General features: G+C 40.6%; 1 protein-coding gene across 1 annotated transcript in view; it reads right to left on the bottom strand.

The window, feature by feature from the left end:
- The window catches only part of snrka (SNF related kinase a), a 65,277-nt gene that overhangs the window by 19,140 nt on the left and 18,569 nt on the right, over positions 1–27,568 (bottom strand). The window contains exons 3-5 of the mRNA XM_061982382.2: positions 20,500–20,718; positions 15,690–15,936; positions 5,578–5,719 (exon numbers count right to left, since the gene is read on the bottom strand). Coding sequence (XP_061838366.1) covers positions 5,578–5,719; positions 15,690–15,936; positions 20,500–20,718 — 608 coding nt within the window. The remainder of the gene's footprint in view (positions 1–5,577; positions 5,720–15,689; positions 15,937–20,499; positions 20,719–27,568) is intronic.

The following is a 27,568-nucleotide window of genomic DNA, read 5'->3' as shown; positions in this document are numbered from 1 at the left end:
TGTTGACCAAGAAACAGCGCGAAAAGCGTCTCACCTGGGCTAAAGAGCTGGACTGCTGCTGAGTGGTCCAAAGTCATGTTTTCTGACGAAAGCAAATTTTGCATTTCCTTTGGAAATCGAGGTCCCAGAGTCTGGAGGAAGACAGGAGAGGCACAGGATCCACGTTGCCTGAAGTCTAGTGTAAAGTTTCCACCATCAGTGATGGTTTGGGGTGCCATGTCATCTGCTGGTGTCGGTCCACTCTGTTTCCTGAGATCCAGGGTCAACGCAGCCGTCTACCAGCAAGTTTTAGAGCACTTCATGCTTCCTGCTGCTGACCTGCTCTATGGAGATGGAGATTTCAAGTTCCAACAGGACTTGGCGCCTGCACACAGCGCAAAATCTACCCGTGCCTGGTTTACGGACCATGGTATTTCTGTTCTAAATTGGCCCGCCAACTCCCCTGACCTTAGCCCCATAGAAAATCTGTGGGGTATTGTGAAAAGGAAGATGCAGAATGCCAGACCCAAAAACGCAGAAGAGTTGAAGGCCACTATCAGAGCAACCTGGGCTCTCATAACACCTGAGCAGTGCCAGAAACTCATCGACTCCATGCCACGCCGCATTAACGCAGTAATTGAGGCAAAAGGAGCTCCAACCAAGTATTGAGTATTGTACATGCTCATATTTTTCATTTTCATACTTTTCAGTTGGCCAACATTTCTAAAAATCCCTTTTTTGTATTAGCCTTAAGTAATATTCTAATTTTGTGACACACGGAATTTTGGATTTTCATTTGTTGCCACTTCAAATCATCAAAATTAAATGAAATAAACATTTGAATGCATCAGTCTGTGTGCAATGAATAAATATAATGTACAAGTTACACCTTTTGAATGCAATTACTGAAATAAATCAAGTTTTTCAAAATATTCTAATTTACTGGCTTTTACCTGTATAAGCAGAACACTAATATACAGTAGTTAAGGTAAAAAGTATACACTAATAAGCTGAACAACAACAACAAATGTGACTTCTAACTTTCATCTACAAAAATTTCAAATTGCAATAAGAAAACTAATTGTCGTTTCCTTATAAATGTATATATAATATATACATACACAAATGTTTTAAATCATGTTGATAGTAATTTACATTTTCATTGTGGCCCTGCGATGAGGTGGCCACTTGTCCAGGGTGTACCCTGCCTTCCGCCCGAATGCAGCTGAGATAGGCTCCAGCACCCCCTGCCATCCCGAAAGGGACAAGCGGTAGAAAATGGATGGATGGATAGTAATTTAAATTAAAATATATTTTTCTTTTTCTTTTATGAACCCCCCCTCCGTGTGTTGGTCGAGGTGGGCGGGGTTTGGTGGTAGCGGGGGTGTATATTGCAGCCCGGAAGAGTTAGGGCTGCATGAGATTCTGGGTATTTGTTCTGTCGTGTTTATGTTGTGTTACGGTGCAGATGTTCTCCCGAAATGTGTTTGTCATTCTTGTTTGGTGTGGGTTCACAGTGTGGCGCATATTAGTAAGAGTGTTAAAGTTGTTTTATACGGCCACCGTCAGTGTGGCCTGTATGGCTGTTGACCAAGTTTGCCTTGCTGTCACTTACGTGTGCAAGCAGCAGTTGCATACAACATGTGGCAGGGCTGGCACGCTGTTAGTACAGTTTGTAGAGGGTGTTAAATGCTGTGCCATCACTGCACGCCCTTTTTATTGTTGTTTGGGTGAAAATCAGCAGACGTTCGAGGGAATAGTTGCCCTGAAATTCGGGAGTGTCCCGGAAAAATCGGGAGGGTTGGCAAGTATGACGCTGTCAAGCGGCATTCATATAAAACTCGCGGGCTGCACTAACATTACATTTTCATATTAAGGTGCGGGCCGCGTGTCTGAGAGCCCTGGTTTATACATAGCACAAGGCAAAAAAAACAACTTTGTATGCAGTGTTATTTCATTTTAAATTTCAAAAGTGTTTTGTAGCTCCCATTGTTTTCTTTAATTTGCGAAACTGGTCAAGGTTCAAGGTTCAAGGTTCAACTTTATTGTCCCCGCGGGGAAATTTGTCTTGGGCACAGTGCATCATTGCTTTCTTAACATACCCAAAAACAACAGAACAAAAACACAAGCACAGACCCAACCACAACCATACAACTAACATTTAAACATCAGAACATGGAGCTTGATAGACATAGGTGGCACTTTGATGTAGGCATAAAATCTACAGTATGGAGATAAAGATAAAGTACCAATGTGCATTGCACTAGAGCTCATGGATAAAGTGCTGTGTGCTAAAGTGCTTAGTTCTAAAGTGCTATGTGCTAAAGTGCTATGTGCTAAAAAAAGTGCTAACCTATGTATTAAAATTCTATTGCACATTGTTGGTCAGCTTAATGGAGGCTGGGACAAATGATAATTTAAGGCGGTTAGATTTGCATAGTGGGACCCGGAGTCTTCTCCCTGATGGCAGGGTTCCATATTCAGGAAAGAGTGGGTGTTGTGAGTTGGAAATAATTTTCTTAGCTTTTTTCCTAACTGCCTGCTCATAGATGCTCTGTATAGCCTCATATTCTTTCCTCCCTACGATTTTCATTGCCGTTTTATGCATGCCGGCCTGTTTGCTTTTTAGCTTAACGGTTAGGTTGCCAAACCATGAGGTGATCCCGTATCTAATGATGCTCTCTACAATGGCACGGTAGAAAATCATCATGATGTGGCTGCTTACGCCGTCAAAATGTCTCTTTGAGTGGTAAAGGTTGCCGACCCCTGACCTACCGTATTTTCCGCACTATTAGCCGCACCTAAAAACCACAAATTTACTCAAAAGCTGACAGTGCGGCTTATAACCCGGTGCGCTTTATATATGGATTAATATTAAGATTCATTTTCATAAAGTTTAGGTCTCGCAACTACGGTAAACAGCCGCCATCTTTTTCCCCGTAGAACAGGAAGCGCTTCTTCTTCTACGGCAAGCAACCGCCAAGGTAAGCACCCGCCCCCATAGAAGAGGAAGCGCTTCTTCTTCTACTGTAAGCAACCACCCGCCCGCGTAGAAGAAGAAGAAGCGCGCGGATATTACGTTTCATTTCCTTTGTGTGTTTACATCTGTAAAGACCACAAAATGGCTCCTACTAAGCGACAGGTTTCCGGTTCATGAAAAGACGCAATCTCTCCATCCGCACACGGACTACTATTTCACAGCAACTGCCTAAAGTCTTTCAAGAAAAGCTGGCTACTTTCCGTGCATATTGTAAAAACAAGATAGCTGAAAAAAAGATCCGGCCAGAGAACATTATCAACATGGACGAGGTTCCACTGACTTTTGATATTCCTGTGAACCGCACTGTGGATACAACGGGAGCACGTACGGTGAATATTCGCACCACAGGGAATGAGAAGTCATCCTTCACTGTGGTTCTAGCTTGCCATGCTAATGGCCAGAAACTTCCACCCATGGTGATATTCAAAAGGAAGACCTTGCCAAAAGAGACCTTTCCAACCGGCGTCATCATAAAAGCTAACTCGAAGGGATGGATGAAGAAAAGATGAGCGAGTGGTTAAGGTAAGTTTAAGTTTACGCGAAGAGGCCGGGTGGCTTTTTTCACGCAGCTCCGTCCATGTTGATATACGACTCCATGCGCGCCCACATCACGCTGGTTTTTAATATATTATTAAAGTTTGACTGACCTATCTGACTGTTTTTTTGACATTCCCTTTAGCGCAGTTAGATGCGGCTTATAACACGGGGCGGCTTATAGGTGGACAAAGTTTTGAAATATGCCGTTCATTGAAGGCGCGGCTTATAACCCAGGGCGCCTTATGGTGCGGAAAATACGGTAGTTTAAATGGGCTGTTTACAACCATTTAGTGGCTGCCGAGAGGGCACAAACTTCCCCAAAGTGTTGTCTACAGAAAATAAATAAAGATATATGTTTATATGTATACATTTGTTATATATACATATTTAAAATAAAATTGTAAATACATTATTACAAAAATGTTTCTGATTTAAAATTATTTTAATTTTTTTTTGAAAACATTTGATTTAAAAAGTGTAATTAAGATAGCATTTGGTTGTTGTTGTTTTGACCTTATTTTGTTTGTTTCAAATGAATGAATATGAAATGACACACCAGTTAAATGGAACCATTTAGTGGCTGCCGCAAACGTTCCCAAAATGTTGCACATAATAAGGTAAACCACTCCCTTATGTCACACACACTCCAACTTTCATTCAATATAATTAGCAAATTGTCTGAAATATTCTGTGGTTTGAAAGAGTAACTTTGAGCATGTTGCAAAGTGAAATGAAGAACAAATGAGATGTTCCAACACTCTTAGAAATAAAAGTGCTAAGTAGAACCATATATGGTTCTTCGGCTCGTCCTCATAGGAGAACCCTTTTTGGCTCCAGGTAGAACCTTTTTATAAAGGTTCCACCTGGAACCCTTTTGGAGGGTTCTACCTAGAACTGTGTGTGTAAGGTTCCACCCAGAACCCCCCATGAGAGGTTCTACAAAGAACCCACGCAGGGAGTTCCACTAAGAACCCTTTCGTATTTCAAGGGTTTCATCTAGAACCCAAACAGGGAGTTCCACTAAGAACCCTTTTGTATTTCAAGACTTTCTTCTAGAACCCACGCAGGGAGTTCCACTAAGAACCCTTTCGTATTTCAAGACTTTCTTCTAGAACCCACGCAGGGAGTTCCACTAAGAACCCTTTTGTATTTCAAGACTTTCATCTAGAACCCACGCAGGGAGTTCCACTAAGAACCCTTTCGTATTTCAAGGGTTTCATCTAGAACCCACACAGGGAGTTCCACTAAGAACCCTTTTGTATTTCAAGACTTTCATCTAGAACCCACGCAGGGAGTTCCACTAAGAACCCTTTCGTATTTCAAGGGTTTCATCTAGAACCCACACAGGGAGTTCCACTAAGAACCCTTTCATGTTTCAAGGGTTTCATCTAGAACTCACACAGGGAGTTCCACAAAGAACTCTTTCATGTTTCAAGGGTTTCATCTAGATCTGACACAGGGGGTTCTAAAAACATCCCTTTTCAAAGGTTTTCACCGATAACCGTCTTGTCTTCTGAGGGTTCTATAAAGAACCATATTGTATTCTACAGATCAGTTTAGTTCATATTATATTGTGGTCATTTATCATGTTGACATTGAACAAACATTCAAAACATTTTAATGAGAAAAACATTTATTTAAAGATAGGCACCATTATTGGCAAATGTTATCAGGAAGTATGTCCCTGGTGACACAGGATCTTACCCATGCTTTCAACAATCCCTGAAGAACTCTTTCTTCCAAAAACGGTTCTCTGGATCAAAATAGTTCTTACTGGAACCCTTAGTGTTAGTGAGAACCCTTTTAAAACCAATTATTCAGAAAAGGGGTTTTAAAGGGTTCTCTGGATCAAAATGGTTCTTACTGGAACCATTAGCGTTACCAAGAACCTTTGAAAAACCCTTTCTTCGGGGAAGGGTTTTTCAGAAGCAAATGGTTCCAGTTAGAACCTCAGCCCTTGTAGAAGAACCCTTTTAGAACCCTTATTTCTAAGAGTGAAGTGAAGACTACATCACACTTACTCTCTGCAGGCAGCTGAGATGTGCGGTGGCACGGTGTACTTGCAGTCCATGATCATGGTGAGCGTCTCGCTGTCGTTGGCCTCCTGGAAGGGCGGCTGACCGCACACCAGCATGAAGAGGATGACGCCCAGGCTCCAGATATCTGACCAGGGGAGAAGTCACACACTTTAGCACAACACCTGCTTTCCTGCACCAAGATGCAATCTTTGTCTTCAGTTGAGAGGAAATATGGCAACATTTTCTGGCGGTGGACTAGTCTCTCTATAACAGACGTGTGGTGAGGACCAAACACTCCTTTGTTGTTTCTGACATGCGCCTCAGCTCAAGCAACACTTGTTGTTGGTCAGCAAGCAAAAAAACTACTCCTAAATGATTCTTCTCAACTGTTGAGTAGAAGTGGCACAGGTGCAAAGGACAATTCAGGTGAGGATTTGAATAAAGGTGCTGATACAGGGATTGATGAGTACTTTTGTCCTTATTGTCCACTTGCATCGGGGCTAGGGACCAATACTTGACATTAGTCTGGGGTGATACTACAAATGTTGCTATGGATCCAACACCAAGTAGTTATTGGTCATACCAATGCTGATACTTCACATTTTCCAATGATTATATGCAGAGGTGGGTAGTAACGCGCTACATTTACTCCGTTACATCTACTTGAGTAACTTTTGGGATAAATTGTACTTCTAAGAGTAGTTTTAATGCAACATACTTTTACTTTTACTTGAGTATATTTATAGAGAAGAAACGCTACTTTTACTCCGCTACTTTTATCTACATTCAGCTCGCTACTCGCTACTAATTTTTATCGATCTGTTAATGCACGCTTTGTTTGTTTTGGTCTGTCAGACAGACCTTCAAAGTGCCTGCCTTACTGTTGACGTTTCAACTTCGTTCCACCAATCAGATGCAGTCACTGGTGACGTTGGACCAATCAAACAGAGCCAGGTGGTCACATGACCTGACTTAAACAAGTTGAAAAACTTATTGGGGTGTTACCATTTAGTGGTCAATTGTACGGAATGTGTACTGTACTGTGCAATCTACTAATAAAAGTTCCAATCAATCAATCAAAAGTGTGAAGGAAAAAAGATACTTTTTTATTTCAACCGTACATCCCGTCAAAAGCCTAAAGACTGACCGCACATGAGGATCTTCCTGTCTTCACAATAAAAGTGCCGCTCCATCGCGCCTGCGCTTTCAAAACAAGAGTCTCCGAAAGCCAGCGCAAACAAGCTAGCAAGCTACGGAGTTTGACGCCAATATATTTCTTGTAAAGTGTATAAAAACGAATATGGAAGCTGGACAAAGAAGATGCTAAAAACCAACCACTTTCATGTGGTATTAGACAGGAAGAAGGAACTTTTCTTCTCCTCCATTTGATAACGTGGACGTTATCATCACTACTGTCTGATTACAATCAATGCAAGTCATCAGAATCAGGTAATACACCAACTTATATTCTAGTCTTCATGAAAGAAAGGAATCTATATGTGTTAAACATGCATGTATATTCATTAAAACACCTTTAACATGTAAACAAAAACAGCAAATTAAATAAATATAAATGATATACTGTATATATCAATGTATACGTATATATATATATATATATATATATATTCTATTATACTATATTCCTAAAATTCACATTTCTATCACAATTATCATACTGTAAACATGGTAAGCTAACTTCATTAAAATTAATAGTCCTGTCAATAGCATGGAATTACAATTCAAATGTAGTTTTTTTGTAAGCCTTTCAAAAGAATTCAAAATATGAAAAATTAATGAAAATTAATTTAAGCCATCAGACACTTGAAAAGTGGCACATCACATCTCTAATGTAATCATTTTAACTTTTCAACAGAAATAGCACTACAAAAATATTAATATTTTGGTAGTTATGCTGTCAACATTTAACAAGATTTCTTCAACTTGGACTTGAAAGCATAAATAGTATAAACACTTTTAACAGTATAACAGTACTAAACAATTCCAATAGATAACATTGGTGTCATTACCTTTTTGTGGCTAAAATCCGAAAAACGTTGAAAGTTTTCCACTTGTATCGCTAGCAACGGCATTAGACTTGTGTTTTTTTTGTCCCAACGTGGTCTTTTACATCGCTAATTCCTCCGTGTCCGATCGAAAAATCTTGTCTGCACAAGGTGCAATTCGCGTAGTTTTCACCCTTTTTGGAACGGATAATTATTCCCGGATAGGCTTTTGAATATTCTTCACGGAATGACTGCAGTTTTCTTTTCGGTTTAAGACTCGTTTGCGATTTTTCTCCGGCTGATTCCATGATCGTTCGCTCGTTTGGAAACAATGGGCAACAGGTGCCTCGTGCTTGGCAGCGGTGCTATAAATAGCCTCGCGCATGGCATTCGGAATGGCTCGATAGGAAGTTACGGGAAGCAGTGTCGATTGTCATTGTTACGCGATTTCGTGAATAAAACTTTAAAAAAAATGTTTTTTTTAATTACCGTATTTTCCGCACTATTAGCCGCACCTAAAAACCACAAATTTACTCAAAAGCTGACAGTGCGGCTTATAACCCGGTGCGCTTTATATATGGATTAATATTAAGATTCATTTTCATAAAGTTTAGGTCTCGCAACTACGGTAAACAGCCGCCATCTTTTTTCCCGGTAGAAGAGGAAGCGCTTCTTCTTCTACGCAAGCAACCGCCAAGGTAAGCACCCGCCCCCATAGAAGAGGAAGTGCTTCTTCTTCTACTGTAAGCAACCACCCGCCCCCGTAGAAGAAGAAGAAGCGCGCGGATATTACGTTTCATTTCATTTGTGTGTTTACATCTGTATTGTAGCTGAGATAGGCTCCAGCGCCCCCCGCGACCCCAAAGGGAATAAGCGGTAGAAATGAAAGACCACAAAATGGCTCCTACTAAGCGACAGGTTTCCGGTTCATGAAAAGACGCAATCTCTCCATCCGCACACGGATTACTATTTCACAGCAACTGCCTAAAGACTTTCAAGAAAAGCTGACTACTTTCCGTGCATATTGTAAAAACAAGATAGCTGAAAAAAAGATCCGGCCAGAGAACATTATCAACATGGACGAGGTTCCACTGACTTTTGATATTCCTGTGAACCGCACTGTGGATACAACGGGAGCACGTACGGTGAATATTCGCACCACAGGGAATGAGAAGTCATCCTTCACTGTGGTTCTAGCTTGCCATGCTAATGGCCAGAAACTTCCACCCATGGTGATATTCAAAAGGAAGACCTTGCCAAAAGAGACCTTTCCAGCCGGCGTCATCATAAAAGCTAACTCGAAGGGATGGATGGATGAAGAAAAGGTGAGCAAGTGGTTAAGGGAAGTTTACGCGAAGAGGCCGGGTGGCTTTTTCACGCAGCTCCGTCCATGTTGATATACGACTCCATGCGCGCCCACATCACGCTGGTTTTTAATATATTATTAAAGTTTGACTGACCTATCTGACTGTTTTTTTGACATTCCCTTTAGCGCAGTTAGATGCGGCTTATAACACGGGGCGGCTTATAGGTGGACAAAGTTTTGAAATATGCCGTTCATTGAAGGCGCGGCTTATAACCCAGGGCGGCTTATGGTGCGGAAAATACGGTAATGAAAAACCGTATTTTTTATCACTGCAACCGTAACCCGGAATAGGTTGATGAAAACCGTACTAATTACGGGAAAACCGGAGTAGTTGGCAGGTATGTGATGTCGCACCTTGGCACCTGTTTTGAAAAAAACCCACAGAATCTTCCATTCGAATAAGCGAGTCAGAGGCCAGCAGGACCCACAATGCAATGCGTTTCAACGTCACACTTTCAAGCCCTATATATCAACAAGAATGACTAAAAAGGACACAATGTTCAATAACTTAAACATATCTTACTGCATATGTAACCAAAAATATTTGGAAATGAGCTAGCAATCAACAGCATTGGCCAGACGTTAGTTATTCCAAATCACACAAGGCGACAGGAAGAACAACAGCGATTTGGTGAGTGACAACAAGTCATGATGAAGTCTTTTGTCGCCACACAACATGGTGCTTGCTCTCAATCATCTGACAATTGGCAGCCGCAGTCGCCATTTTACCTCCGGCCCACGTCTCCTAGCAACCGTCCGGCTCACTTCTTGCGTCAGCAGTCAATTCAACTTCCTTCCTAGATAACTTTATTGACAAAAGTAGATGGTGGGAGGCATTGTTGAGGTGTTTCTTGCATTGTTAGTGCATGTGCTGCTTCCTATTGGCTATGTTTCTGCCTTTGTGCAGATTGTGCTTGCTGAGGTGGAAGAAGAAGTCTATATTTAACTGCAGTGGAAGCTGACGTACTGCATCAAATCAGCAGATGGAGGCGGACGCTACCAAGAATCCTCATGTCCTCACATTCCCAAAGATCTGCAGCCATATTTCTGCTTTATTGTCGACAACGCTGCCATTTTCAATCCCTGACTATTTTTGGCTCTTCAGGAGCACCAAACTCCCAAAAAGGGCCAACAAACAGTCTTGTTATCTTTGCTATAAACAGGCTGGTGGCCATGTGGCGCCCTGCAGCTACCTTGGCAACAGCTTACCTTAAAGTAAGGCTGCACTAAGTGTTTCCACCCAGGGCCGCACTTTGACACATCTGCGCATTTAAGATGCTCAAGGAGTTCAACAGATGCTAAGCTATGTAAGCTTTGTGTTTGGCTAAAACCAAGCAAATGAGCATCATTTGAAATTAAACAATGGATGTCCGCTAACTTCTTGCAACTCAACGCCAAGAAAACGGAAATACTGATTATCGGTCCTGCTAAACACCGACATTTATTTAATAATACCACCTTAACATTTGACAACCAAACAATTACACAAGGCGAATCAGTAAAGAATCTGGGTATTATTTTCGACCCAACTCTCTCCTTTGAGTCACACATTAAGAGTGTTACTAAAACGGCCTTCTTTCATCTCCGTAATATCGCTAAAATTCGTTCTATTTTATCCACTAGCGACGCTGAGATCATTATTCATGCGTTCGTTACGTCTCGTCTCGACTACTGTAACGTATTACTTTCGGGTCTCCCTATGTCTAGCATTAAAAGATTACAGTTGGTACAAAATGCGGCTGCTAGACTTTTGACAAGAACAAGAAAGTTTGATCATATTACGCCTATACTGGCTCACCTGCACTGGCTTCCTGTGCACTTAAGATGTGACTTTAAGGTTTTACTACTTACGTATAAAATACTACACGGTCTAGCTCCGTCCTATCTTGTCGATTGCATTGTACCATATGTCCCGGCAAGAAATCTGCGTTCAAAGAACTCCGGCTTATTAGTGATTCCCAGAGCCCAAAAAAAGTCTGCGGGCTATAGAGCGTTTTCTATTGGGGCTCCAGTACTATGGAATGCCCTCCCGGTAACAATTAGAGATGCTACCTCAGTAGAAGCATTTAAGTCCCATCTTAAAACTCATTTGTATACTCTAGCCTTTAAATAGCCCCCCTGTTAGACCAGTTGATCTGCCGTTTCTTTTCTTTTCTCCTCTGCTCCCCTGTTCCTTGTGGAGGGGGGAGGGCACAGGTCCGGTGGCCATGGATGAAGTGCTGGCTGTCAGAGTCGGGACCCGGGGTGGACCGCTCGCCTGTGCATCGGCTGGGAACATCTCTGCGCTGCTGACCCGTCTCCGCTCGGGATGGTGTCCTGTTGGCCCCACTATGGACTGGACTCTTACTATTATGTTGGATCCACTATGGACTGGACTCTCACAATATTATGTCAGACCCACTCGACATCCATTGCTTTCGGTCTCCCCTAGAGGGGGGGGGGTTACCCACATATGCGGCCCTCTCCAAGGTTTCTCATAGTCATTCACATCGACGTCCCACTGGGGTGAGTTTTTCCTTGCCCTTATGTGGGCTTTGTAGCGAGGATGTCGTTGTGGCTTGTGCAGCCCTTTGAGACACTTGTGATTTAGGGCTATATAAATAAACATTGATTGATTGATTGATTGATCGATCATTTCTAATAAGATATCTCGACAATAATGAATTCATTATTTTTACAATACGCTAGGGGCCAATAGATAGTTAGCAGGGTCTGAAAATATCCCCCGAGCCACACTTTGGACACCCCTGGGTATCAGGAGTTGAGGGTTGAATGGTCGTTACTCCAAGATTCAAAGATGATTGCGAGCACTTAAAATAACAGGGTCACGTGACTTCATGTGCAATAACATTATTCCACCCTGTGGAGGCGCTCATCTGCTTGGCACAAAATAAGGGAGGCAGAAAATCCCTTTTTTTAAGGTTTGATTATTTCACACATGCAAACTACAACCACAATAATAACCAAATTGCTTAATGAATAACTAGAATATATGCATATGTATAAACTGTCATGTCTGTGTAATCATGTTTTGTTTTAAGTCATGTTTTGTTTAGTTATAGGACTCTTTAGTTTCTGTCTTTTCACTCCCTTGTCTTGTTTCCATGATTACCCCATTAGTTTCACCTGTTCCACGTTTGGACTCATTGTGCACTCTTGTTTGTCACCATAGCAACCATTAGTTTTCACCTGTCACGTCACGCACCTGTTTCACGTTTTGAGTCACGCACCTGCTTTCACTAATCATGTCCATAGTATTTAAGTTCATTCATTTTCTGTTGTTCGTCCTGACGACCTCAACACATTTATGCTCTGTTCATGCCTGATACTTCTTTCCATGTCAATTCCTCAAGCAACTATTTTTGTCCAAGCCAAGTAAGTTTTTGTTCCATATTTATAGTCTTTTTGGTTTCATAGTTTGTTCTCCGCCATTGTGCGTGTTTTTTGTTTGTACTTTTTTGCTATAGTCTTTTGGTTTCATAGTTTATTCTCTGCCATTGTGCGCGCTTTCATTTATTCCTTTTTTTGATAATAATAAATCATGTACCTTCATTCCCGTCTCGCACGAGCCAACTTTCCGTTGCATCCTGGAAAAGCACACACCCCGGACCAAGTCATGACATAAACTAGGAATGTCCGATAATGGCTTTTTTGCCGACATCCGATATTGTCCAACTCTTAATTACCGATACCGATATATACAGTCGTGGAATTAACACATTATTATGCCTAATTTGGATAACCAGGTCTGGTGAAGATAAGGTCCTTTTTAAAATAAATAAATAAAATAAAATAAGATAAATAAATTAAAAACATTTTCTTGAATAAAAAAGAAAGTAAAACAATATAAAAACAGTTACATAGAAACTAGTAATGAATGAAAATGAGTCAAATGAAGTGTTAAAGGTTAGTACTATTAGTGGAGCAGCAGCACGCACAATCATGTGTGCTTACGGACTGTATCCCTTGCAGACTGTATTGATATATATTGATATATAATGTAGGAAGCACAATATTAATAACAGAAAGAAACAACCCTTTTGTGTGAATGAGTGTAAATGGGGGGGGTGCACTAATTGTAAGTGTATCTTGTGTTTTTTATGTTGATTTAATAAAAAAAAAAAAAACGATACCGATAACAAAAACCGATACCGATAATTTCCGATATTACATTTTGCAGCATTTATCGGCCGATAATATCGGACATCTCTAGTATAAACCCATCTCATATGAGTGGTGTACAAATCCATGGGACATAGTGATGATATATATATATATATATATATATATATATATATATATATATATATATATATATATATATTCAACATTTTTAATAACGATTAATCACATGGTTCATAGTTAACTCAAAATTATAGCACACCTGTGAAGTGAAAAACATTTCCGGTGACTACCTCTTGAAGCGTGAATGCCAAGAGTGTGCAAAGCAGTAATACGAGCAAAGGGTGGCTATTTTGAAGAAACTTGAATATAAAACATGTTTTCAGTTATTTCACCTTATTTTTGTTAAGTACATAACTCCACATGTGTTTTGATGTGACAATCTACAATGTCAATTGTCATGAAAATAAAGAAAACTCATTTAATGAGGTGTGTCCAAACTTTTGGCCTGTACTGTATATACATACATTTATACACACATAAATAACATATACACATACATACATACATATATATACACATATACATACATACACATATTTTATATATATATATATATATATATATATATATATAGCCAGATGAGGTGGTTCGGGCATCTGGTCAGGATGCCACCCGAGCGCCTCCCTAGGGAGGTGTTTAGGGCACGTCCGACCGGTAGGAGGCCACGAGGAAGACCCAGGACACGTTGGGAAGACTATGTCTCCCGGCTGGCCTGGGAACGCCTCGGGATCCCCCGGGAGGAGCTGGACGAAGTGGCTGGGGAGAGGGAAGTCTGGGCTTCCCTGCTTAGGCTGCTGCCCCCGCGACCCGACCTCGGATAAGCGGAAGAAGATGGATGGATGGATGGATGGATATATATATATATATATATATATATATATATATATATATATATATCATATGTGATTTATGTGTATATATATGTATGCATACCTGCCAACTTTTGAAATCAGAAAAACCTAGTAGCCAGGGTCCAGGGGCCGCAGGCCCCGGTAGGTCCAGGACAAAGTCCTGGTGGGGGGTTCAGCTTCGCCCCCCCGACGCAAAATGATTATTAGCATTCAGACAGGTTAAAATGTTGCTAAAACCATCACTTTTCTATCAGTCACAGTGACTTTTCAAAACAAAAATATTACAGCAAAAATCATATGGGTTGATTGACATGTTTATTCTGTAAGCTAACTTCAATAGTTTGAAATTATTTTGACAGTTAATGCCAGTTATCCTGTCAACCTTTCACAAGACTTCAATTTGTTAATTGAAAGTATAAACAGTATAAACACTTTTTACAGTAAACAAATGGTAAAACAGTACTAAACAATTCCATTAAAAAAAAAATTGGTGTCATTATTAACTTTCTGTCCAAGCTTGTATAATCTACTGCCTTGTTCAATTGTAAAATATATTCTGTGCCTAAAATTCACATTTCTATCACAATTATCATACTGTAAACATGGTAAGCTAACTTCATTAAAAATTAATAGTCCTGTCAATAGAATGGAATTACAATTCAAATGTAGTTTTTTTGTAAGCCTTTCAAAAGAATTCAAAATATGAAAAATTAATGAAAATTAATTTAAGCCATCAGACACTTGAAAAGTGGCACATCACATCTCTAATGTAATCATTTTAACTTTTCAACAGAAATAGCACTGCAAAAATATTAAGGACATACTTCTGTATTTTGGCAGTTATGCTGTCAACATTTAACAAGATTTCTTCAACTTGGACTTGAAAGCATAAATAGTATTAACACTTTTAACAGTATAACAGTACTAAACAATTCCAATAGATAACATTGGTGTCATTACCTTTTTGTGGCTAAAATCCAAATTTAGCAACGGCATTAGACTTGTGTTTTTTTTGTCCCAACGTGGTCTTTTACATCGCTAATTCCTCCGTGTCCGATCGAAAAATCTTGTCTGCACAAGGTGCAATTCGCGTAGTTTTCACCCTTTTTGGAACGGATAATTATTCCCGGATAGGCTTTTGAATATTCTTCACGGAATGACTGCGGTTTTCTTTTCGGTTTAAGACTCGTTTGCGATTTTTCTCCGGCTGATTCCATGATCGTTCGCTCGTTTGGAAACAATGGGCAACAGGTGCCTCGTGCTTGGCAGCGGTGCTATAAATAGTCTCGCGCATGGCATTCGGAATGGCTCGACAGGAAGTTACGGGAAGCAGTGTCGATTATCATTGTTGTTACGCGATTTCGTGAATAAAACTTAAAAAAAAATTTTTTTTTTAATTAATGAAAAACCGTATTTTTTTATCACTGCAACCGTAACCCGGAATAGGTTGATGAAAACCGTACTAATTACGGGAAAACCGGAGTAGTTGGCAGGTATGTGTATGTATTAATGTGTAGATATATGTGTGTGTGTGTGTACGAACACAGCAATGGTGTCCTCCAGCATCGGACATGCAAAGTGAACTTTGAGCAGCACACTTCCTGATAAAAGTGTCAGTGTGAGTGTGGAGCTATCAGTGGGTCACATCAGCAGAGTGAGCGTAGTACAATATCAAGAGAAGTCAGCCACAAGGTTTATTCATCTTACCGACAGCCGGCGCGTCGTATTCGTCCCCAAGTAGGATCTCGGGAGCAGAGTAGGCCAGCGAGCCGCAAGACGTGTTGAGCTTTTTCCCTGGTTGAAACCTGTTGCTGAAGCCAAAGTCGGTGAGCTTGACCACACCCTGCTTCTCGAAGAACACCACGTTCTCAGGCTTCAGGTCCCTGTGCACCACGTGCAGCCGGTGACAGTAGGAGATGGCGTGCACGATCTGGGCGAAGTAACACTTGGACACCTAGGAAGGAGACGCAGAAGGTTGTTAAATGAATCGTGTCTGGGAACAATGCAGTTCAGTACTTGGCTGCAAGCAGTAGAGGCTTTGTTGATTCAGTCTCCACTAGTTGGAGGTTTAAGGAGGAACATCAGCTCTCCAAAGTTTGCTGTCACGCTCAGGTAAGCCAAGTGACCCCAAGATGCAGAGGATAGCAGACGGCATGCAGGTAAAAGTATATTTCATGACAAAGCAAAAGCCATAGTGCAGCTGGGAAGTGCACTGAAAGCATTGGGACAGCTATGCAGGAACACATTTAAACAGACATCAAAATAATGATCTCGGCCTGTTCAGTGGACTGGAACATAGGACGTTTATAGCAAAACCCAAATAGTCATCAAGGATCATATGGCCGAGGGTCCCTGGAAGTGTATGGAAAGAGGGCGTGGCCTCGGACACTCATCCACACTAGCTAAAAGGTTTTTTCATCTCATTGAATTAAGTGCAGACTGTAAAGTGACTTATGTATTAGATGTGAGAGGTATCACTCCTATTTAATTTTCTTGGCCAAACTGTTGCACTGATCCACACGGTGTTGGTAGAAAAGAACAAGGCATATTTATTAGACTTCATCTTCATAGGCCCAACTGATTTTTCTTTTAAATTGATATTAGTAAACACCATGGTTTTTTACATTATGTGTGGGGTTTTGGTTCCACGTCAGAAAGTTAATACAGTACTTTATTTTACGGAACCAGCTCAGTGGCCTAGTGGTTAGAGTGTCCGCCCTGAGATGGGTAGGTCGTGAGTTCAAACCCCGGCCGAGTCATACCAAAGACTATAAAAATGGGAGCCATTACCTCCCTGCTTGGCACTCAGCATCAGGGGTTGGAATTGGGGGTTAAATCACCAAAAATGATTCCTGGGCCGCTGCTGCTCACTGCTCCCCTCATCTCCCAGGGGGTGAACATGGGGATGGGTCAAATGCAGAGGTGCATTTCTTAACTTTAAAATAGTTTTCTGGGAATGTTTTGCAGTGTTTAGTTATATAAATAGTTAGTTACAGTTATGTAGTCATTTCTGGCAAAACCTGCTCCCTACCGGAATTCATGCACCCCCTGTGCGCCTGCGTATACCGTATTTTCCGCACTATTAGCCGCACCTAAAAACCACAAATTTACTCAAAAGCTGACAGTGCGGCTTATAACCCGGTGCGCTTTATATATGGATTAATATTAAGATTCATTTTCATAAAGTTTCGGTCTCGCAACTACGGTAAACAGCCGCCATCTTTTTTCCCCGTAGAAGAGGAAGTGCTTCTTCTTCTACGCAAGCAACCGCCAAGGTAAGCACCCGCCCCCATAGAACAGGAAGCGCTTCTTCTTCTACTGTAAGCAACCACCCGCCCGCGTAGAAGAAGAAGAAGCGCGCGGATATTACGTTTCATTTCCTTTGTGTGTTTACATCTGTAAAGACCACAAAATGGCTCCTACTAAGCGACAGGGATCCGGTTCATGAAAAGACGCAATCTCTCCATCCGCACACGGACTACTATTTCACAGCAACTGCCTAAAGACTTTCAAGAAAAGCTGGCTACTTTCCGTGCATATTGTAAAAACAAGATAGCTGAAAAAAAGATCCGGCCAGAGAACATTATCAACATGGACGAGGTTCCACTGACTTTTGATATTCCTGTGAACCGCACTGTGGATACAACGGGAGCACGTACGGTGAATATTCGCACCACAGGGAATGAGAAGTCATCCTTCACTGTGGTTCTAGCTTGCCATGCTAATGGCCAGAAACTTCCACCCATGGTGATATTCAAAAGGAAGACCTTGCCAAAAGAGACCTTTCCAGCCGGCGTCATCATAAAAGCTAACTCGAAGGGATGGATGGATGAAGAAAAGATGAGCGAGTGGTTAAGGTAAGTTTACGCGAAGAGGCCGGGTGGCTTTTTTCACGCAGCTCCGTCCATGTTGATATACGACTCCATGCGCGCCCACATCACGCTGGTTTTTAATATATTATTAAAGTTTGACTGACCTATCCGACTGTTTTTTTGACATTCCTTTAGCGCAGTTAGATGCGGCTTATAACACGGGGCGGCTTATAGGTGGACAAAGTTTTGAAATATGCCGTTCATTGAAGGCGCGGCTTTTAACCCAAGGCGGCTTATGGTGCGGAAAATACGGTAAATCCAAGAAATGCACAATTGTTCACAATCTTTACACTAAATAACCATATTTTTGTATTTTGTCATTTATTATTATACATATTTTACAAATACATGATTTGGGCAACCAGGGGTGTCCAATTGATGACACGTTTTTATGGCATCATAACAAAAAAAGCATAAAAATGGAAAGTAGAGCGAAAGGCATCATGTAATAACAAAAAGCTGGTACTAATAATGAACAAAAACACTAACGTCTGTCTTCAAATACATGGATAACGTTTATCTAGCCATTTTATTAGACTTTATAATAAAAAATGACATGAGGGACAAGCGTTTTACCTAACTTAATGAATAATCTTCATTTCAATATTGATTAAAAAATAATCGGAATTCTTATTTAATTGTGCAGCCCGAGGTTGAGCAGGTTAGTAATCAACGGGAGGGGCTAATTTTGGGATAATGGTTATAAAACACAGCAATTTAATAATATTAGAAAGAGTGGGTGTCTTATATTCAGGTCATTACGTTATTAAAATAAAACAATTACACCTATGGTCGATACCTTCACTTCTGTTGATGAGGTTCATTAGAAATTCAGAAAAATCTTACAATAATAACAATGTTCCTTAATTCCAGCTGATGATCAGAATCAATGACTCCCACAAAGTACAGGTAAAAGCCAGTAAATTAGAATATTTTGAAAAACTTGATTTATTTCAGTAATTGCATTCAAAAGGTGTAACTTGTACATTATATTTATTCATTGCACACAGACTGATGCATTCAAATGTTTATTTCATTTAATTTTGATGATTTGAAGTGGCAACAAATGAAAATCCAAAATTCCGTGTGTCACAAAATTAGAATATTACTTAAGGCTAATACAAAAAAGGGATTTTTAGAAATGTTGGCCAACTGAAAAGTATGAAAATGAAAAATATGAGCATGTACAATACTCAATACTTGGTTGGAGCTCCTTTTGCCTCAATTACTGCGTTAATGCGGCGTGGCATGGAGTCGATGAGTTTCTGGCACTGCTCAGGTGTTATGAGAGCCCAGGTTGCTCTGATAGTGGCCTTCAACTCTTCTGCGTTTTTGGGTCTGGCATTCTGCATCTTCCTTTTCACAATACCCCACAGATTTTCTATGGGGCTAAGGTCAGGGGAGTTGGCGGGCCAATTTAGAACAGAAATACCATGGTCTGTAAACCAGGCACGGGTAGATTTTGCGCTGTGTGCAGGCGCCAAGTCCTGTTGGAACTTGAAATCTCCATCTCCATAGAGCAGGTCAGCAGCAGGAAGCATGAAGCGCTCTAAAACTTGCTGGTAGACGGCTGCGTTGACCCTGGATCTCAGGAAACAGAGTGGACCGACACCAGCAGATGACATGGCACCCCAAACCATCACTGATGGTGGAAACTTTACACTAGACTTCAGGCAACGTGGATCCTGTGCCTCTCCTGTCTTCCTCCAGACTCTGGGACCTCGATTTCCAAAGGAAATGCAAAATTTGCTTTCGTCAGAAAACATGACTTTGGACCACTCAGCAGCAGTCCAGCTCTTTTTTTCCTTAGCCCAGGTGAGACGCTTTGCGCGCTGTTTCTTGGTCAACAGTGGCTTGACACGAGGTATGCGGCAGTTGAAACCCATGTCTTTCAAGCGTCTTCTTGGTGGTGGATCTTGAAGCACTGACTCCAGCAGCTGTCCACTCCTTCTGAATCTCCCCCACATTTTTGAATAGTTTTTTTTTCACAATCTTGACCAGGGCGCGGTGATCCCTATCGCTTGTACACTTTTTCTGACCACAGTTTTTCCTTCCCTTTGCCTCTCCATTAATGTGTTTGGACACAGAGCTCTGAGAACAGCCAGCCTCTTCAGCAATAACCTTTTGTGTCTTTCCCTCCTTGTGCAATGTGTCGATGGTTGCCTTTTGGACAGCTGTCAAATCTGAAGTCTTCCCCATGTTTGTGTAGGCTTCAGAACTGGACTGAGAGACCATTTAAAGCCCTTTGCAGGTGTTTTGAGTTAATCAGCTGATTAGTTTGTGGCACCAAGTGTCTTCAAAATTTAACCCTTACACAATATTCTAATTTTGTGACACACGGAATTTTGGATTTTCATTTGTTGCCACTTCAAATCATCAAAATTAAATGAAATAAACATTTGAATGCATCAGTCTGTGTGCAATGAATAAATATAATGTACAAGTTACACCTTTTGAATGCAATTACTGAAATAAATCAAGTTTTTCAAAATATTCAAATTTACTGGCTTTTACCTGTATTAGGGCAATCGCGCATAGAACTCATCATGACGACCAAATCTAACGAGTTCTTCTTTGACCATTTCTGCACAATACTGCTCACAAGCTAAACCCAGGAAAGTTTGAACATGGTGTATGATGGTCACCTCTTCGGTCAGGCCTCCTTCGTGCTTCATGATGCAGTCGTACATGTCCCCGCCGTCGCCCAGTTCCAGGATGAGGTAGAGCTTGGTGGCCGTGTCGATGACCTCGTAAAGGCGCACCACATTGGGGTGCTGCACCAGCTTCATGCAACGCACCTCCTGGAAAAGGTGACCCCGCGCCACCGGGTCCAGCTTGGTCTTGTCGATCACCTTCACCGCCACCTGGAGCAGTGGGGGGGGGGGGGGGGGGGGGGGGGGAAATAAGCGTCTGGTGGCTTTTCTCCCGCCAGGTGTCCGAAAAACCAGGACATTGTTGCCACATTGAACACAAATACATCATCAGTGAAGCATGTTTAATATAAACAGTGGGATTTCCAACCATTAGGAAGGTTTGTGTCATGTTTGTCCTCCTACACAAACCATATAAAAACAAATTCTATATTTTATCCCCTCATCTTTTTCCATATTCATACATTTTTGAAAAAGCTCAAGGGATGCACTAGGGCGGGTTGCCGATCCCCAGGCTAAGCTAACGTTATAAAGAAGTAAAAAAACAAATGGGTCATTTCTCTATCCTACCTCTGCATTTGGTACCCAAATAAAGGGTTCTCAAGCTGCTCCAGCTTGGTGAATTTGGTACCCTTACTACGTTTTGACAATGCAAATACAAAACAAATGGCCACCAAACTGTGTGGACTGACAAAAACTGTTTTTTTACTGACAACAAATGCCAACCTGGAAAGTAGGCTTGGGCGATATATCGATAAATTCAAGTTTTTTTGTTGCAGATGATTTAAAATACCGTATTTTCCGCACTATTAGCCGCACCTAAAAACCACAAATTTACTCAAAAGCTGACAGTGCGGCTTATAACCCGGTGCGCTTTATATATGGATTAATATTAAGATTCATTTTCATAAAGTTTCGGTCTCGCAACTACGGTAAACAGCCGCCATCTTTTTTCCCCGTAGAAGAGGAAGTGCTTCTTCTTCTACGCAAGCAACCGCCAAGGTAAGCACCCGCCCCCATAGAACAGGAAGCGCTTCTTCTTCTACTGTAAGCAACCACCCGCCCGCGTAGAAGAAGAAGAAGAAGAAGCGCGCGGATATTACGTTTCATTTCCTTTGTGTGTTTACATCTGTAAAGACCACAAAATGGCTCCTACTAAGCGACAGGTTTCCGGTTCATGAAAAGACGCAATCTCTCCATCCGCACACGGACTACTATTTCACAGCAACTGCCTAAAGACTTTCAAGAAAAGCTGGCTACTTTCCGTGCATATTGTAAAAACAAGATGGCTGAAAAAAAGATCCGGCCAGAGAACATTATCAACATGGACGAGGTTCCACTGACTTTTGATATTCCTGTGAACCGCACTGTGGATACAACGGGAGCACGTACGGTGAATATTCGCACCACAGGGAATGAGAAGTCATCCTTCACTGTGGTTCTAGCTTGCCATGCTAATGGCCAGAAACTTCCACCCATGGTGATATTCAAAAGGAAGACCTTGCCAAAAGAGACCTTTCCAGCCGGCGTCATCATAAAAGCTAACTCGAAGGGATGAATGGATGAAGAAAAGATGAGCGAGTGGTTAAGGTAAGTTTACGCGAAGAGCCCGGGTGGCTTTTTTCACGCAGCTCCGTCCATGTTGATATACGACTCCATGCGCGCCCACATCACGCTGGTTTTTAATATATTATTAAAGTTTGACTGACCTATCTGACTGTTTTTTTGACATTCCTTTAGCGCAGTTAGATGCGGCTTATAACACGGGGCGGCTTATAGGTGGACAAAGTTTTGAAATATGCCGTTCATTGAAGGCGCGGCTTATAACCCAGGGCGCCTTATGGTGCGGAAAATACGGTATTAAAAAATCTTTTTTTTCCCTCCTCTTGCTCCTCTTGAGCTTCCGTAGCCCTCGCCCGCTCCCTTACTTCCTTAGCGGCTCACATAGCCAAACATGGCTAACGCTAATGAGAGCGAGACATTTGTTCCAAAGAAAAGAAAAGTGTTGTATTTGGTTTTGCGGCACCAGGCGTGGAACAAATGACTGCACGGTGCACAGTTTGTTTGAAAAAGGCATCCGCACAACTAACTTGTTCCAGCATGTGAAAGCGAAGCCTCCAGTGGAGTGCGGCAAATACAATTTCCTCTATGTGCATACAACATATAATACTGCATGTTTATTTTCACAAGTATGTCATTCAAGACTAGGGATGTCCCGATCCGATATTTGGATCGGATCGGCTGCCGATATTTGCCAAAAATTGCGTATCGGCAAGGCATGGGAAAATGCCGATCCAGATCCAGTTTTAAAAAAAACTCCGGTCCGTGTTTTCCAACGCACCTATTTAAATAATACATTCCACTTTTCTGCTGCTCCGTAATTCCGTTCCGCATTTTGCAGCACACCTTCAACACATCCACAATTCTCACGCAGTTGCTTTTAGCTGCTGGCATTACACGACAGGCTCTTCTCACTCTTTTCTGTGTCTCCCTCTCACAGACAGCGAGCGCACCTTCTTACACACGTCACATACTGTCACGTCATACGTCACATACGTATGCGTCCTCTCCCAGCAGAGAGCGAGGTAGCGGCATGGCAAACGTTAGCTGTGATGCTAGCGCAGCCGCTAAGGTGCGCGCCTGCTCAAGCGTCCTCTGCGCACGGCAAATCTATGCCACGCACAAAATCAAATAAAAAAATAAGCGCATAACAATTTTCGACACACGGACACGACAGAGACAACAGTTTTCGCCATCATTGTTCAAATATTGTGAGGTCTGTCGAGACGCTTATCTCCATTCGGTGCCACACGTCCACACCATCAAAATGGCAAAAATGTCCACATCAACACCGTATGAAAAAATTTGTGATTTTTTTTAGTTGTGATTTCCTTCTCTGCATGAAAGTTTAAAAGTAGCATATATTAATGCAGTATGAAGAAGAATGTTTTAATGTAGACATGCAAGCCTTGAAAGAACATTTTGAAAATCAAGACTACATTTCCTGCAAATGGGTGCATTTCTACCCTATATTTTAACTTTACATTTATTCTCATATCAAACTCTTTTGGCTGTCTTTTTGACACTTACATCCGGCGCCCCCCTCCACACCCTGGATTATAAATGTAAATAATTCAATGTGATTATCTTGTGTGATGACTGTATTATGATGATAGTATATATCTGATAGTATATATCTGTATCATGAATCAATTTAAGTGGACCCCGTCTTAAACAAGTTGAAAAACTTATTGGGGTGTTACCATTTAGTGGTCAATTGTACGGAATATGTACTTCACTGTGCAACCTACTAATAAAAGTCTCAATCAATCAATCAAAACACATAGAATCATCATACTGCTGTGATTATATGCATCAAGTGTTCATTCAAGGCTAAGGCAAAATATCGAGATATATATTGTGTATCGCAATATGGCCTTAAAATATCGCAATATTAAAAAAAAGGCCATATCGCCCAGCCCTAGTTCAATGATGCCATTTCTGTTTGTCATGTATAATTTTGTCTATTTTGTGTTTATCCTTGAATAAACAGGTCAGTTTCTTGTTACCAACCATTGTGTATTATTCAAACTCCCCTAATTCAGCTGGCTAGTTGTTATCAAGAGTACTAAAACCCTTTTCAACATGATTCTGACAACTAAGTAGGCTAAATAACTTTAAACTTTAATACATGCTCGGATAGGCCAGTATCGGTCAGTATCGGTATCGGATCGGAAATGCAAAAACAATATCGGTATCGGATCGGAAGTGCAAAAACCTGGATCGGGACATCCCTATTCAAGACAGAAGTTTTTATTTGCATGCAAAATGTGCAATGCTGCATTTTTGTTAACATAATTATTCTATTCAAGCAGAAGTATTGCTTTGCAAGGGAAGCTCTTATTTTAATTCTTTGAAAATTATTCCATAAAAAGCAAAAGTTTGTATCTAGTCTAAAAAGAACAACATTATTCAAATTAGAATTTTGCCAAGAGTAAGATGCAGTGTCATTTCCAACTTGCTATTTTTTGATTAAAAAAAAAAAAAACGAGTTTTGAATTTTCCTTGTCAATTGCATTCATTGGTTTCTTTAAAAAGTAGGGGGGGAAAAATGTAAAATAAATTGGATACCGAATTTTTGGTGAAAAAAAATCAGAGATTTAAATTTCCAGTCTTCATCGCCCAGGCCGCTTTATTTCAAGACCAGGGTTTTATGTTGCTGATCATACATGAGTGACATCACATCTCCTTATTTATCTATTCTATACTCTTTTCAATCCTTTGTTTTTGCCTTCAAAGTCCTCATGTGTCCAAGCAATTATTCCCTCAGTTTATAAACATTAACACAATGATTTAGAAAATATCGACATAAACACTGTAGTATCGATCATACACTACCAGAGGTGGGTAGAGTAGCCAGAAATTGTACTCAAGTAAGAGTACTGTTACTTTAGAGATTTATTACTCAAGTAAAAGTAAGGACTGGTCACCCAAATATTTACTTGAGTAAAAGTAAAAAGTATGTTGTGAAAAAACTACTCAAGTACTGAGTAACTGATGAGTAACATACACACACACATCATATATATATATATATATATACATACATACATTGATATATACAGTATATAATTTATATTTATTTATTTTGCCGCTTTTGTTTACATGTTAAAGGTGTTTTAATGAATATACATGCATGTTTAACACATATAGATTCCTTTCTTTCATGAAGACAAGAATATAAGTTGGTGTATTACCTGATTCTGATGACCTGCATTGATTGTAATCAGACAGTAGTGATGATAGCGTCAACATTTTCAAATGGAGGAGAAAAACAAGTTCCTCCTTTCTAATACCACATGAAAGTGGTTGGTTTTTAGCATCTTATTTGTCCAGCTTCCATATTCATTTTTATACACTTTACAAGAAATACATTGGCGGCAAACTCCGTAGCTTGCTAGCTTGTTTGCGCTGGCTTTCGGAGACTCTTATTTTGAAAGCGCAGGCGCAATGGAGCGGCACTTTTATTGTGAAGACAGGAACTGTGCAGTCAGTCTTTAGGCTTTTGACGGGATGTACGGTTGAAATAAAAAATGGTCTTTTTTCCTTCACAGTTTTGATTGATTGATTGGAACTTTTATCAGTAGATTGCACAGTACAGTACATATTCAGAACAATTGACCACTAAATGGTAACACCCGATTAAGTTTTTCAACTTGTTTAAGTCAGGTCATGTGACCCCTGGCTCTGTTTGATTGGTCCAACGTCACCAGTGACTGCATCTGATTGGTGGAACGGAGTGAACGTCACGAGTGACTGCATTTGGTGAAACGCAGGCACTATGAAGGTCTGTCTGACAGACCAAAACAAACAAAGCGTGCATTAACAGATCGATAAAAATTAGTAGCGAGTAGCGAGCTGAATATAGATAAAAGTAGCGGAGTAAAAGTAGTGTTTCTTCTCTATAAATATACTCAAGTAAAAGTAAGAGTATGTTGCATTAAAACTACTCTTAGAAGTACAATTTATCCCAAAAGTTACTCAAGTAGATGTAACGGAGTAAATGTAGCGCGTTACTACCCACCTCTGTACACTACCTACCTCTGGTATCAACCCCACCCATTTCTAGATGGATCCGCCATGTACTCACTGTGACCATGCGGACACACATTATCCTTCTCTTTAACGCTTTACTTATTTCTTGGTGTTGTTTCAAGATAGCTCAGCGGCTAGTTTAACTACCGTATTTTTCGGAGTATAAGTCGCACCTGCCGAAAATGCATAATAAAGAAGAAAAAAACATATATAAATCGCACTGGAGCCCGACCAAACTATGAAAAAAACTGCGTCTTATAGTCCAAAAAATACGGTATTAGCATGCCTGCTTGTGGCTTTTTTCCTGGGGTGCAACATGCATACCTGCCAACTTTTGAAATCAGAAAAACCTAGTAGCCAGGGTCCAGGGGCTGCAGGCCCCGGTAGGTCCAGGACAAAGTCCTGGTGGGGGGTTCAGGCTTCGCCCCCCGACGCAAAATGATTGATTGCATTCAGACAGGTTAAAATGTTGCTAAAACCATCACTTTTCTATCAGTCACAGTGACTTTTCAAAACAAAAATATTACAGCAAAAATCATATGGGTTGATTGACATGTTTATTCTGTAAGCTAACTTCAATAGTTTGAAATTATTTTGACAGTTAATGCCAGTTATCCTGTCAACCTTTCACAAGACTTCAATTTGTTAATTGAAAGTATAAACAGTATAAACACTTTTTACAGTAAACAAATGGTAAAACAGTACTAAACAATTCCATTAAAAAAAAAATTGGTGTCATTATTAACTTTCTGTCCAAGCTTGTATAATCTACTGCCTTGTTCAATTGTAAAAAATATTCTGTGCCTAAAATTCACATTTCTATCACAATTATCATACTGTAAACATGGTAAGCTAACTTCATTAAAATTAATAGTCCTGTCAATAGCATGGAATTACAATTCAAATGTAGTTTTTTTGTAAGCCTTTCAAAAGAATTCAAAATATGAACAATTCATGAAAATTAATTTAAGCCATCAGACACTTGAAAAGTGGCACATCACATCTCTAATGTAATCATTTGAACTTTTCGACAGAAATAGCACTGCAAAAATATTAAGGACATACTTCTGTATTTTGGTAGTTATGCTGTCAACATTTAACAAGATTTCTTCAACTTGGACTTGAAAGCATAAATAGTATAAACACTTTTAACAGTATAACAGTACTAAACAATTCCAATAGATAACATTGGTGTCATTACCTTTTTGTGGCTAAAATCCGAAAAACGTTGAAAGTTTTCCACTTGTATCGCTAGCAACAGCATTAGACTTGTGTTTTTTTGTCCCAACGTGGTCTTTTACATCGCTAATTCCTCCGTGTCCGATCGAAAAATCTTGTCTGCACAAGGTGCAATTCGCGTAGTTTTCACCCTTTTTGGAACGGATAATTATTCCCGGATAGGCTTTTGAATATTCTTCACGGAATGACTGCAGTTTTCTTTTCGGTTTAAGACTCGTTTGCGATTTTT

Source organism: Nerophis lumbriciformis, linkage group LG21, assembly GCF_033978685.3.
Source record: "Nerophis lumbriciformis linkage group LG21, RoL_Nlum_v2.1, whole genome shotgun sequence".
NCBI classification, from domain to species: Eukaryota; Metazoa; Chordata; class Actinopteri; order Syngnathiformes; family Syngnathidae; genus Nerophis; species Nerophis lumbriciformis.
This window is presented reverse-complemented; position numbering and strand designations above follow the sequence as displayed.